A 14,940-nucleotide genomic window follows, 5' to 3' on the forward strand; every position below is an offset into this window, starting at 1 on the left:
AATATGAGTTTCTATTTCTAACGGAATTCTATTTTATTCCTCTCCTAAGAATACAACTAAGGAAATGAATTTCTAAGCAGTCAATTTTCAATAAAATGCATTTATTGATTGAATTTTTCACATTACTGGATATTGGCCAAGAGACAGTTGTTTATTTTATGCGCAATACCTCAAATAATAACATTTAATTGTCAATTGTAATCGTGATATTGATTTTACACAGCGTTCATCTGAAAATTTACGTAATATAAAACTAAGATGAACAACTAATTATTATCATATTATTCTTATCAACAAAATATTTATAATTGACATATGATGAAGACTACAATTATAATTATTAATTCTCATAGAATATATTGTATACTTTTGCAGTATACAATATATGTATACTGCAAAGTATTTATGCAGTATACAAAATGTGGCTTTTTATTTTTAATTCTTTTCGCTCTGTGGGGACTAAACCGGCCTCTATTAGCAAGCCCATTATGGGTTCGTCCAGGCCAACAATGGGACTGCCGGGTGGTGAGGGACGGGACCCGATATATCCGGACAGATCATCTTCCGAAAAATTTCTGGGGATCTTCCGATCCGTCCGAATTCGATCCCGGGTTCCTTAGAGCACCGTTCTTCAACCTTTTTCTATTCGCGGCACACCCATGACTCGACATGTCTCAATACGGCATACCAAAATGTTATTCCCCTCAAAAGCGTATGATATGATATTATTAATAGAATTACGTAAGACCGCCAACCTATTATTATTATTAAACAGACAACACCCGTGAGCAAATTTATTTTACGTTTAATTTATTAAAATACATAAAAGTGCGTGGCTTGTAATAAAGAATAAACAAACATCATCTTATTTCATAAGTGCCGCAGCACTTATGAAATAGGATGAAATAACACTTGAAATACAGCAACTGTGACAAAAATATATAAATAAAACTTGAAATTAATAGAATATGTTCACGTCACACCTTTCACCTAATGAGGGCACACCAGTGTGCTGCGGTACACCGGTCGCGGAACATTGCCATGTGTCCGAAACACCCAGCTATATTATCATTATTATTATTAGTTATTAGGGTTATTACACGCGTGTGGCTAAAAAATACGGTTATAAGAGAGGCAAGACTTTATGTAAAACTTAAAATAGAATACTAAAAAATCAGATTGAAATTTCTGAAGTAGTTTCGCTATAAAATAAATTTCATACCGCGATATTTGTTTATTCTTTTAAGTTACATTATGCATAACTTGCTGTGTATGAAGAATTTAAAAATTTCAATGTCGACTTTAAAAATATAAATTCGATATTATTGCATTCCATTTTTCACTAAAGAATTTGCTCCTCTGTCGGAAATTTTGAATTTTTGAAGAGGAAGCGCCCTCTGTTGACGATTTTGAGTAACTACTTCTCCTGTGTTTTCGCGTACTTGTTTTGAGCCAGTTAACACGTGTATTTAAATCTATTTGTGGTGTTTATAATCTGTCGTCGTGAGTTTTTGACCAAATAATTTGAATCCTTATGTTTATCATTAAATAAACACATCGATTATTACATTTTTAAAAGTAAATGTAAAATAAAATTTTCTTTGATATGTTTAATTTTATGATAAGAAAGATATGTAAAGTTTTGTATTAATTTGTTATGCAAATAATTTTTTCTCGATTCTGTTCGAGTCCTTCAAAGTTGTTTAATTCAAAAAACGCCATTCATTTGTTAATTAATCGAAAATTCAACTGGAATTGCCAGGTAATAACTCGACGAAAGCACAATATAGGCTATAATGCTTTTAGTAATGTCTTATTTTTATGTGGTTTATATGATATGTACAGTGGCACACTCAGAAGGGAAGCCAAAGGACTTTGCCATCCTCCAAAGAAAAAGGAGACATCAAAAAATTTTTCCTAATTAGGCCTAATATTCATTTTTTTATTTATTGTGTCTTCTATTTTTATACTACTAATGAATTAGCAGTCACGTAAGCTGAGAATTTTATTAAATTCGCATTGAAAAGATTTTTTTATCGGTTTAACTTCTCTCCTCGAGATTAAATCCTGAGTGCACCACTGGTTATGTAAATATAAAATGATTTATGTGTGTTTGTATGAAGTATACAAAGTGTTAATGCTTATGATTTCGGTAGAAGTTGCTTTTAAATATACTTTATAAACATTTATGTACTGTATATAAATAAATGATCTAAAAATAACTTCAATTATGATTTCTTCTGTTGTTTCTCCTGTGTTTTTGATAACAACAGATTCTTTGTTAATGGATGAAAATCACGTTTTCAGATCCTGTCTGTTATGAGCCAGAGTTCGGAAATTTTCAATGACCAAAGTGAATTATCGTATATAAATCTACCTCTTTGAAGTGGGCCACTTTTGACTGTAATGTCTGAGAATGGCTAGTTAACCAAGCCAAAAATGTTAGCATTATTTTAAATTTTACCACTGTTAAAGATGTATTAATTAAACTAAGTAATCATAGTGGCTAGTCACCTGTATTAATATGTTGTATATAACTTTTGAATAATTAAGATATTATTTACATAATTGAATATATTACTAACATATATTGTATATAAAGTCAGTTGCTTTTTATTATAATTTTATGCATATAAAATGTGTGGTCAACTATTGGTAGATTCAAAATCAGTTATCAATCAGATCTTCATTGATCACTTACTGAATTGTTTTATTATTTTCTACTATGTATAGAGTATATAAATTGTAAATTTCTTTCTTAATATAATAAATAAATATATTTTAATTAATTACAATAATTATAATGAAATTATGTATACTGTACGTTAGGGGGACTTTGCTCCTGCTTGCTTTGCTCACTCACCCCAAGGGCTTAGACCTCTTATTCTCAACATAGACTGTTTGTAACAAAATTTTTATGATTGTCAATTCCTAGTATCACCACTTCTAATTTTTTTATTTTTTGACATATAAATGTGAAATTTTAAACTAAGTATTACATATAAATGTATAGAATACATTTAATGATGATGATATTTCTGTATGATTTAAAAATGTAACATGAGTTTTTACACTCAATATATCTTTAACAAAACAATGTTGTGTATATACAGGAAAGATCTTAAGTTACATTCCAAATATAATTGGTTAGAATAGTGGGACAGAGTTCACTGAGTTTGGCATTACAGTTGCTTCTTTATCGCAAGTACTTTCAACAATTATAAATTTGTTGAAAGTACTTGCGATAAAGAAATAAGCAGTAACACCAAACTCAGTGAACTCTCCATCCTACTATACAGTATTTGATGTATCAATCTATAGTTACTAAGAGTTGGTTAGAATATTAGAACATTTTAAAAAGTATCTCAAATGTAACATCTCATATGTAGATGGTGCTGGAAAAAGCATGACAATGTTGTATTATATCAATAATATCTAAAATAGAAAGCCTAAACACACTTTTGAGATTAACAGTAGTCAATTAATTCTTCAATTAGAGAAGTATCAAAATACAATGTTAAGCTCCAGTAACCACCACTTTATAAGTTGCCGAGGGAATTTTTAATTAAGAAAACTAACTTATACGTACTGGAGTATATATTTTTGCTGAGTACGTTTATGTTCAATACAATGTTAAGAATGTGTTATGATTTGTTTCATGTTTTTATTGTAAAGTTTGGTTTGCATTTTTAAAACAAATTCTTTACTACTATGTATTGTTTTACTGCACTGTATTGTTAACATAATGTTTGAAGTATATAGGCAGATTGTATATGTTTCTGCTTTTGAATTGTTTGCTAACTGGACTAACTTGAGCATGTTGAGTCCCATTTCTCTTCATCATCACTCCCATTGTCTGTCTGGTCAAACCCAAAATGAGCTTTAAAATGGCTCTCTTTTAATGCCTACAGGACAAGCATTATAAAAACAAGATATGTAAAATGTAAAAGAAAACAAAAATATCTATAATTCATTTTCTTTCAGTACTAATATTGTATTATATTATTTAAGTTGAAAAAGTAAAGCTAATTCAAAATAAATTATTATGATATTAAAAGATATAAACATTTTTTCAATTATATTATATATATATATATATATATATATATATAAGTGTACTAATTTTGCATTCATAATTACAGTAATAAGAAAATTAATATTGGTGTTTAAATTTTTACTGCAGTAAATATCTTGCTTCTTAAGATTTGCTTAATATATAGATTATGTTGTCAATTTTTATTGTCTTCAATATAAAAATTTATTTAAACTTTTGCTTATTTTTTCTTTAGATGGCGGTAGATAAATTTGTATCGAAACACCTTGAATTACTTAATATTGAACGTGATGCAGAAGTGGAACAAAGCCAGTAAGTAATATTTAACATAAAATTTTAATAATTCCATTACTTTCTATTGTTCTATGATAAATTTGTTTTTATTTTCAATATTATTACAGTATAAGGTAGTTAATATTAGAAGCAACATACCGGTCATGATTTTATAAGCTTCTTAAATTTTAACATTTCTTTACATGCAATTGTACTTTTATAATTTTTATTGTTTTTTGATCTAGAATAGATCTCTAAAACATTTTGACATTTTTTAATAATTAATAAGTATTACACATGTTTACCAAAAAGTGCTAATTACAGATATATGTTGTCTCTCTCTCTCTCTCTCTTTCTCTCTGCAACCGGTAACCTTGGGTAGTAATTTTGATTGTCTTAAAAGCACTTTAGCACTTTGATTAGCACTTTTTGGTAGTCATAATGATTGATATTGGGAATACATTGTTTCTATAACTTGGACAAGTTTTGGCATTTATATCAGTCAGTATAAATAGTTGAATTTTCAAATGGTATAATGGCAACAATGAATAGAAAATGACAACTTAGGATTGGTATTTACAATTATTTCAAGATGTTGATAAAGGGGATTCTGATAGCAAAGTAGAAGAAAATTTTCAGCACAAAAGCAATGAATTGGTGAATTTCTGTAGTATAACCTTTGAAAATGATAGTGACTGCTAATGATACAGATCAATTTTTCTTCTCCTGATCCTTCTACAGCAAATCACTGTGGCTAGAAGAAGAATCTGAAAAATTTAGCAACTTTCAAATTTAGAAGTAAATATTAATCAAAAGATAGGATTGTTTGGGAAGTTTTAAGCCTGAAAAATTCAAGCAGATTTGATGGGATAAAACAATATGAACAATTTGTCAAGCTGCCTCCTGGGAGGACTTTCTATTCTTATTTATATGTTAGACACACGAAGAAAACCCAGAAAATTTCAAAGCCATCTCCTGGGGATGAATTTGTGACCAGCAACTAGTATTCAGTTGTTTTGTCCACTTGGCCATTGGTGATAATGTGGATAAAACAATTGGTGGGCTCTTCATTTTAGAGCTGACAGAAAACATTTGAAGTGATATTTAAGCCAACTTCTTCCACTTCCTCCTCTACTGAAAAATTACAGAATGAATAGGATCTTAGCCCACCTGACCAACCCAAAATCTTATTGGTTTCCAGTTTTGATGTGTACAAAAGTTATGGTCTGGGAACTGAAGGAACATTGGGAAACTCTAGAATGGTTGTTAATTAAATTGATTCAGTCCAGATGACCTGACTCACAGATATATGACCTCTTTCTCTCTCCCTCCCTCTCTCTTTTACAACCAGTAGCCTTGGGAAGTAATTACATGATTGTTTTAAAAGCTAACAACTGTATTTCTCACACCTGGACTGTAGTTTTACAAAGGAGTTTGCAGATTAATACTTGGAATTGAACCCAAACTCAAATGCAGCTCAGGTGGCATGGTTGACTTTAAGGTGATTGATTGCACTTAAATGTTTTATTGTTTTCATTAGATTGTGTATTTGATAGGCAGCATTTATGTTATAACTACTAGTTTTTCTTTGATAAGCCGTGGCTTAACATCCTGTAAATACGGTAACTGTTGGAATCAAATGGTGCAGGTGCAGAGTTCAAAAGGAAAACATGTGCTAACGCATCTGTACAAACTTTCACAAAATGCAAAAAACCTGTATCTGGACAGTGCATATTCAAAAGAAATATCTACTGTATTTTATATGATGTTTAGTTCTAAATGGAAAATGCATGATTACAACTATGGCTATAAATACAAATAAAAATTTTAAAACAAGTAAAAATTATTTAATTTTTACTTGTTTTAAAATAAAGGTTTATAAAGCTTGCATTGTTCAACCAATTGTGCTGTGTCAATTACTCAAAATAATAAAAATTGTGATGAATGATTGACGCCTTTTTTTTTTTTAAATAAATGGGACATTTTTATATCAGTCATATTGACTGGAAATAGTGCTAACATTAATTTGGCAATAATTCAATAATCCAGAATTGTTTGATGATAATCTGGCATGCTAGCATTTCACGAAGGATTTGTTTGAACGCGTTAGAGCAAGTCATAAATTTTATATTCCATAATGTGGATAACTGATTTATTTTCTTTTACACAGGCCAATTCAACGATAGTGCATTTGAAAAACAAGTTTTTTATACTCAGAGCATATGTAACTTTTGAGAACCATATTTATATTGTATGTGCGGGAAATAAATTTTTTTTTTTTTGCACATAAATCATTATAAATGTTGATTTTGTGAAATAATAAGTAATGAATTTTCAGCATTTTGGTTAATCTTAACATGCTATAATCATACACTGTTTCATCTTCATATTGATTAAAGAGCATATGTAAACAAATCATATAGATCACGGTGCACTGATACAAAATGTACATTGATGTCATGATGTAAGTGTTCAGTGATGTCAACATTCAGATCATATATAACTTGTTAAATATTGCAAAATTACAAAAACACCCAGTAATCTGACATTTTCAGTAATCCAACTCTAGTTTTACCAGGTGTCAGATTAATTAACTTTTTATATAACTTTTACTTTTATGCTGTATTTCTTGAATTCTAAGATGTGTCTCCCCATAAAAATATAATCTTAAAATTCAGTTTAAAAACTGAATTTTAAGATTATATTTTTATGGGGAAAAAAATTTTTAAATAATGAATTGTATTAAGTCTTGTTAAGTGTCAATTAATTAGAAAAAACAATATAGAATGCCATGAACTAGGTGAGTGATGGTCAAAGGTGTGTCGAAATTGGATTTGAAATATATTAATTCCAAATGAGGAGTCAAATATTTAATTTGAATAATTAAAAATAACAAAAAACTGCTCACAGTTTTACTTTATTTAAGTTTTTAATCTGTACGATAAGAATAAGAATAGAACATAAATGCGAAGTTTCTTTTTTAAAATTAAATAAAGACATGAGGTTGGAATATCAAATCTATATATATAAAAACGAATGTGTGTGTGTGTGTGTGTGTGTGTCCTTCATGCATTACCACACCATTTATCCGATTGCCATGAAACTTTGGAAAGTTGTTTAATACATTCCCGCGAAGGTTTGTGGCATATGTGAAGATCACCATTTCCCCCCTTTCAAAAATATATTTATATATGGATTAAGGCTTTCATGTCCAACAGATGGCGCTAACTTCTGACAACTTAAGTTTGCTTTTCTGTGAGGCATTATGCTTTTCTGTGAGAATGGACTAAAGAAGATCATTTTCTATCTATCTATATAAATAATATATAACGTTTGTTTGTTCCTACCGATTCCTTTGAAATTTTGACACAACGTTGCATTCGAATATGCACGTGTTTTTATATAATATACATGTCGAAATTCTCCCTACGGGGGGTGATAGACGGGATTAAGGCTTACCGTGAAGAACTCGGCTTCTATTTATACTATTTTACATGCGGTTTTTTGCGTTTTTAATTGCGTTTTAATAGGTGACGTCAACAGAATATACACTAAAAAGGGATTTTTTGAAATTTCCCCTACGGGGGAAGTGTTACACATTTATAATAGATATTTTTTGAGCCACAACAACGCGTGGCTGGGTCAGCTAGTATTTAATAAAAATTCGAACAGTAATAATATAAGATGCATGCAAAATTATCAACGGCAATATAAATCCCCAAGTATACAGATCTTTAGAGCATCTGCAATGTGAATTGTTTAAATAATTCTATCTATAAATTGATACAGAATATCGATGGTAGGGATATTGCAGGGTAAAAACGACACAATATAAAGATAACATTCTTTTGTCATAGCACCACCTCAGTAATCTAGTATTAACCTAAAGGGCACCTAGCCATGCCCTACTGCTATTTTTAAAAGCACAATTGTGAGTCTATTACGACAATATCCTCTTGATGTTCTGCTACCCAAACTTGCAGCATTCTAGACGTGGCTCCAATGTACATTAATGTTGTTCCCGATAACAGCTGCTGCAACGGAATTGGGTGAACCCGATTTTTCATATACAGCAACATTGTCCCTATCGTCACATAACAATCTACATAAAATAGGCTGGGGAACAATTGTTAAAAAGAGGCCATGAGTTCTGAAGAGATGGACTATGCATAAAGTGCCCACATAAGAAATTGGTAGATGAATAATGCGGCAGTTTTGTTTATTAGAAAGGAATGTCTGAGGATATATCAATTTCCTAATGCGATTAAGGAGATACTTAAATTTTGATATTTTAACCTGCCCTGCATACTGCATCTGATATAATTTGTATCTCTTTGTTTACATATATTTGAGTGGCTGGAACTAAGAACACTATGTACGAGAGCCAAAATAGCAGAATTTAAAAAGCAGTGGGGGCTGGAAGGCAGTAGCATGGACAATTTGTGTAATGTACCAACTTTGTGGCGGACAGAAAACATAAGCCCAGCAGATACTCTGTGTATAAGTAAGTCTAAAAAGTGTATCTCCTTGCCTTGTTCTTGCTCAACAAAAAAAATTAATTGTTGTATAGATAGAAGATAACATGTCTATAAGGACATACAACTCTTCCTCAGAGCCATCCCAAGCAAGCAAGATAACATCTACATAACATAGATATAAGAGTGGGTAGCAAATAGCCAACAGAGAACTAAAAACTGTAAACTCAATATTCCTTACGATAAGTTCTGCAAGAGCAGCAGAGACCATAGGTACTGTACATCATGCTTCTGCTTGTAAATAGTGCTGTTAAATTGAAAATAATTGTTCTCCATTATACGAAAAAGCACTTCCCTCAAATCCAATACCTGGGGTTTTTGTCTGTATTATACCATTGATTGTAAAAAGCATCTCTGCTGTAGATAAGTAAAAAATATAAGTAAAATGGTATAGGCCTATCTTAGAATTAAAACTATAGTATTATGTCATTTTGATATTTAAATAAATATAACAATTGTAGATAATGTTCTCTTATGCATTGTATTATCAAGAGAGTTATAGAAATCTAGAGGAAAAACATTTAATTATTATAATAGTCTTCTTCTCAAACTTACTGGGGTGAGTAAATAATCACAAACAAAACCTTTTTAACCATTAATCTAGATTACTGGTTAAAAAGGTTTGTTTGTGATCATTTAATTATTATTTCGACATTACTTTATTATATTTTAATCTTTAATAAATTAAGTATAAATATAAATTGAACAATTTATTACAGAATAGAATGTGATCTAATCAATAAAGTATTTCTTATAGATGCATGCAAACTAGCATTTCTCTTGCTAATTTGCAACGAAAAGGGATTTGTATATCAAAGTTACGTTTGGGATCATGTCATACTGGTTTGTTTGGAAGAAGTATTTGTGTTTTTGAACCATTTACTCCTGGTAAAACGTTTGAGGCTCATGGCTTTACAGCAGGTACTACATTTACCGTAATTTTTTGCAATTTTTAAATATTAAGAGATATTTAACATTATATAAAGTTATTTTTATGAAAAATTATTTCAGGTGATATAGTTGGAATAATAACATCTGGAAGTGATGACAACAGAGAGACAATTGCCTCCGGTGTTGTGTCTCGTGTTTCTCAAGCAAATATAAGTGTATCTTTTGAAGAAAAATTTGATTCTCTTGGAATAGAGGATGATGTTCAATACCACATTTGCAAGTTAGCAAATGAAGTAACTTATAGAAGGATGAAGAGGTATTTTATAAATAAAAATAACTGCTTTAATTTTTTAATGTATTTAAGATGAATTAATGATTAGAAAGAATGCTGAAGATGATTTAGGAAAGCAAACTTATGTTTTATTTTCAGTTTCATTAAGCAATCTTTTGGCATTCTTTAAAGATAGTTTCATTTTAGTGAAGCCTTTTATTAAAAATCTTGATATTAATTATGAATATTTAAAATATTCTATATTGCATTATATTATATATTATATCATAGAATATTTTGCATAGTTTTTATTATTTTTTGTATCTGTTTAATCAAGATAATAGTAAAATAGTGTGTCATATTTAGTGTAACTTGAATGAAAAATTGTATTGTTAGTGAAAAGTACTATAAGTATTTAACTATTTGTTATATATTTCATTTAGGGCTCTGTTAAACCTCAAAGATAATGTAAATTCATATCAACTAATTAGTGTACTGTTCAATGAATGCAAACCATGTGATAATTCTCAAATTTTAAATAAAGGTAAAATTAATTCAGTTTATTTTCATAAAGAATGCATCTTAATTTTATTTATCTGTTCAAAATTTTTAAATAATAGAAATTCCAAAATAAAATAATGATATTTTCATATTTAATAGTAAGATTTGTTTAATTGGTGAAATTTATGAAAATTATTATTAATAAAATTGGTTAATTAGTTATTGCATGAAACAATATACATATTGCTTCATGTTTCATACTTTATCATCATACTTCAGCAAATCATACATTAGTTTGTTTATTTTTTCAATCATGAGAGCACTTCTGTGAGCAGGGAAATTATCATGGTAAAAGATGACATTTTCCTTTGGTACTCCTTGTCCCTTTTTTTCAAATATTTTTGTCTAACTGATTCAGAAGTTTAGCATAGTATTCTCCCATTATTGCTTTACCCTTTGGAAGATAATCTATTAGTGTAATTCCTTTAGCAGCCCAGATCAATGTTGTGATGTTTTTTAATGCTTTTTTTTTTGTACCAAGCATCCATGGTTTCTACTGCTCCTTTGTTTCTGGTGTTTAGTGGTAGATTAAGTCTCACTGTGATAACAAATCTGTGCACAGAATCAGTTGTATTTTTCTTGAAACAGTCCAGCCATGAGAAATTTGAGTATGGATGTGTTTTTGTTTAATTAAGAAACATGATACTGTCTTGTGGCTAGTTTCTTCATATGTAATTCCTCAGTCAAAATGTGAAATACCAATCATCTGAGATGTTTACAGCTTTAACAATTTTGGATACCTTTAATCACAGATCTTGCAAAATCATATCATAAACTTTGTTAATGTGTATCAACACATCTGGATGTCCATTGTGAAGATCATCTTCCAGGTTTTTCATAACCACATTTAAATTCATTAGTCTACTTGGAAACTGTTGAAAATGAAGAAACAGAATCCCCTAAAGTATTATTCATATCTAAATGAATTTCTATTGCTGATAAACCTTTTTTAACAAAGTATTTAATAACTGCACAAAGTTCAATTTTTCCATTTTATAAAAATGCAAAACATATCTTATTTAAACATCAACAATGAAGTAATTTATAGAATCACTTTAATTTCACATATGTTTATATGATTGATTTGTCATTCCACTACACTAAAACTTTCAATTATACTCTGACATTTATGTTTCAGTCTAAGAACTTTTTGAATGACCCTCATAATCTTAATTAAAATATTCAGATTCTTTAACATTTTAGCATTTCTGTGTTGGCTTGTTTTGATGAAGATCTGAAATTCTGAGAGAAATTTAATTAACTTAATTTCTAATTATTAATCTTAACACAAAATGTTGAAATAATCACTACCTTTAGAACGTATTTCTTAGTATAATCAGTCCTAAGTTGAGATAAATTTTAATTTAATAAAAGTTTCAATTTGTGATAAAATTATTTAACAATTACATTTAATATCTAAATTTAAATTAACCATCTACAGTTTTTAATTTTTTACATTATTAAATATAGGTACAAAATGGTCTTGTTTTATTTGAGGGTTGTAAGTGAATAGGTAACCTGGAATAAACATCAAACCTGGATATTTATCACATAATATCACATAATTTGACTCTTGATTCAGCAAACCATAAAGCATGGTTCTCTGATTCAAGAATCAAATTCAATGGCACTAAAAGTGGATTAACCTAATCATTTACTATCCACAAAAACATAAATTTTGCTTAGATTAATCTCATTTAAACAAAATCCTACTATACATGTAACTATTATTATTTTAATTCATATTGAATAGATATTAATTTTGATGATTATAATATTGATTACATAAAAATTGTTACTTTTTTCAGAACTAGTATTTTTCAATGATAAATTGGATAATTGTCAGAAAGAGGCAGTCAAATTTTCTCTTTCGCAAAAAGAAATAGCAATTATACATGGACCACCCGGAACTGGTAAAACTACTACTCTTATAGAAATTATATTACAGTTTATTAAAAATGGATTAAAAGTAAGTCATTTTTCTGATTACAAAATATATTTAACTTAAAGCATAAATTCTGCAAGTATTTTTAATGTATAAATAATAATATATACGAGGGCTATTTTTTAAATAAGGTCCGTTTGTGAATAAAAGTGAGAATAATGCGCAATCACGGCAGTATGCATATGCTTCTGCTCCGAGCAAGCTTGGCGCGCGTTTTGACGCCATTTGCAGCCATATGTCTGTCTGTATGCTGAGCTGTAAAAGTTTAAAATGTTTAAGAAAATTGAGTCTCCCGCAGACTGTGAGATACGATCTGTTATTCGATTCTTGAATGCAAGAAACTTGGCAGCAGCGGAAATTCACTGTCAGATTTGTGAAGTTTATGGTGATAATGCTATGAGTGACAGTAAAGTTCAAAAATGGGTAAGAATGTTCAAGGATGGGCGAGTTAATGTGCCTGATGAGCCACGCCCTGGTCGACCTTCTCTGATTTCTGAAGATTTGGTTCGTGATGTGGATAACAAAATTCGAGAGGACCGACGATTCACGATTTCAACGTTATCAATTGAATTTCCACAGATTTCAAGATCAGTTTTGTATACCATTGTTTCGGAGAAACTGAATTATCGAAAATTGTTTTCTCAGTGCGTTCCAAGACTGCTTTCTGACGATCACAAAACAAAAAGATTAAACAGTGCTTTATCGTTTTGACTCGATACGATCATCCACACAGTCCAGACCTTGCACCCAGTGATTTTCACTTGTTTCGATACTTAAAGGAGTTCCTTGGTGGTCAACATTTCAACGACGAAGAAGTGAAAACTGCAGTCGTGGATTGGGCTTCTTGACAGGCGGCAGATTTCTTTGAAGTCGGAATTCAAAAAATTGTTGAGCGGTATGACAAATGTTTAAACAAAATGGAAATTATGTAGAAAAGTAGATAAAAGTATGTAGAATATAGAAAAAAATATATTTTAACGATATTTACAGTATTTTTCTTCTTATTAAAAAACAGACCTTATTTAAAAAATAGCCCTCGTATTTCAATATAGTTGAAAATGTGGATAATTCAGTGTTTTATAAAAACTATTGAATTGAAATTGTAATTATAACATGTAAAACAATACAAACTGCTGTCAATATTTGAATTCTTATAAAGATAATAACAAATACAGGATTCAAAATAAGTGGTGGTTCATTTGTTGCAGGCAACCAAAATGTACTTCTAAAATGATCAGGCAGTCAAATCACATTAATATTTTTTTAAACACTGTTTTGTGCTTTGTACATATTTTATTTTATTAAATACTAATAAGTACTTTTTTTAGTAAGTAGTAATAAAACCAGAACAACTAAGTTGTTTGAGATACCAAACTTTCTTATGCTGACACATCCAATATGGCCACTATGGCATATGAGAGAAAGTAGATGAGAAAATACGTAAATTAAGCATTGATTGGTAACAGGAGGAAACTTTTTATGAAGTAATAGTCATCTGTATGAATTGAAAAACATTATTAAATAAGTCTTTAAAACAATTATGATTATATAGTCTCATATTCATTAATTTTACTTGCCATTGCATTTAAATTATAAATTTGATTCAAATTGAAATAAATTATTTTTTATAACATGTTACTAAAGTAAAAATGCATCTTTAAGACTAATGTTTTGTGGTATTAAATTAATTTGGTTTTCAGTTTTATACAAAGTAAAATGCTGTACATAAGAAAACATCCTATTTTGCTAGAACTGACAATTTTTTTTTTTTAAATAAGTTTTTATTTTATTCACACTTTGAATTGAAAAAGTCTTAGTGTATTTTAAATAACACACACCATGCCAGGAAACACGTAATGACGAACACAGAACCAATAACTGGTGTGACGAAAACAAAAAAAATATCTCAAGACAAACATTTTATAACTCCTCCTGAGTTCTTCAGGTGCTGTAACAGTCACCAAATGGAATGTCCTTCAGAACATAAAAGCTTTCTTGAACGTATTTTAAATATAGAAAAATCTTATATTTTTAAATAACAGTTTTGCATTAATAATTCACAGTGCTAATACCTGTTCTGATTTATGTTCTGATTAATGAATTCTTTAATTCATTAATCAGCCATCTATATTTTCATTTTATTTGTATATAGTCATTTTGATGTCATTATTGGTTAAATAAAATTTATTATTTACATGTAATAAATAAGTAATGTCAACTTAATCATCATTTTTGTGTTCCTATTGAAAAGAATTTTAGTATGTGATTCTTAATGTGAGTTTTACTACTGTAACCAATTGTAGTTTTTATATATTTTTATCACAAAATTCTTTTTTGGAGCATTTAACAATGGAATCCAGCAGTTTGTGTTTATGAATATGAAGTTTGTGAATATAATTTTACTTTATTA

At 29.3% G+C, this 14,940-nt stretch overlaps 1 protein-coding gene across 1 annotated transcript in view; it reads left to right on the plus strand.

Annotated features, from left to right (window-relative positions):
- The first annotated feature begins 1,449 nt into the window (after positions 1–1,449).
- LOC136984686 (DNA-binding protein SMUBP-2-like) overlaps positions 1,450–14,940 on the plus strand; it is a 61,910-nt gene continuing 48,419 nt past the window's right edge. Inside the window, exons 1-6 of the mRNA XM_067281766.1 lie at positions 1,450–1,762; positions 4,290–4,366; positions 9,620–9,783; positions 9,874–10,069; positions 10,468–10,568; positions 12,394–12,554. Coding sequence (XP_067137867.1) covers positions 1,658–1,762; positions 4,290–4,366; positions 9,620–9,783; positions 9,874–10,069; positions 10,468–10,568; positions 12,394–12,554 — 804 coding nt within the window. The 5' untranslated portion in view covers positions 1,450–1,657. The remainder of the gene's footprint in view (positions 1,763–4,289; positions 4,367–9,619; positions 9,784–9,873; positions 10,070–10,467; positions 10,569–12,393; positions 12,555–14,940) is intronic.

This window comes from Centruroides vittatus, unplaced genomic scaffold, assembly GCF_030686945.1.
Source record: "Centruroides vittatus isolate TY-2023 unplaced genomic scaffold, ASM3068694v2 contig_926, whole genome shotgun sequence".
Classification (NCBI taxonomy): Eukaryota; Metazoa; Arthropoda; class Arachnida; order Scorpiones; family Buthidae; genus Centruroides; species Centruroides vittatus.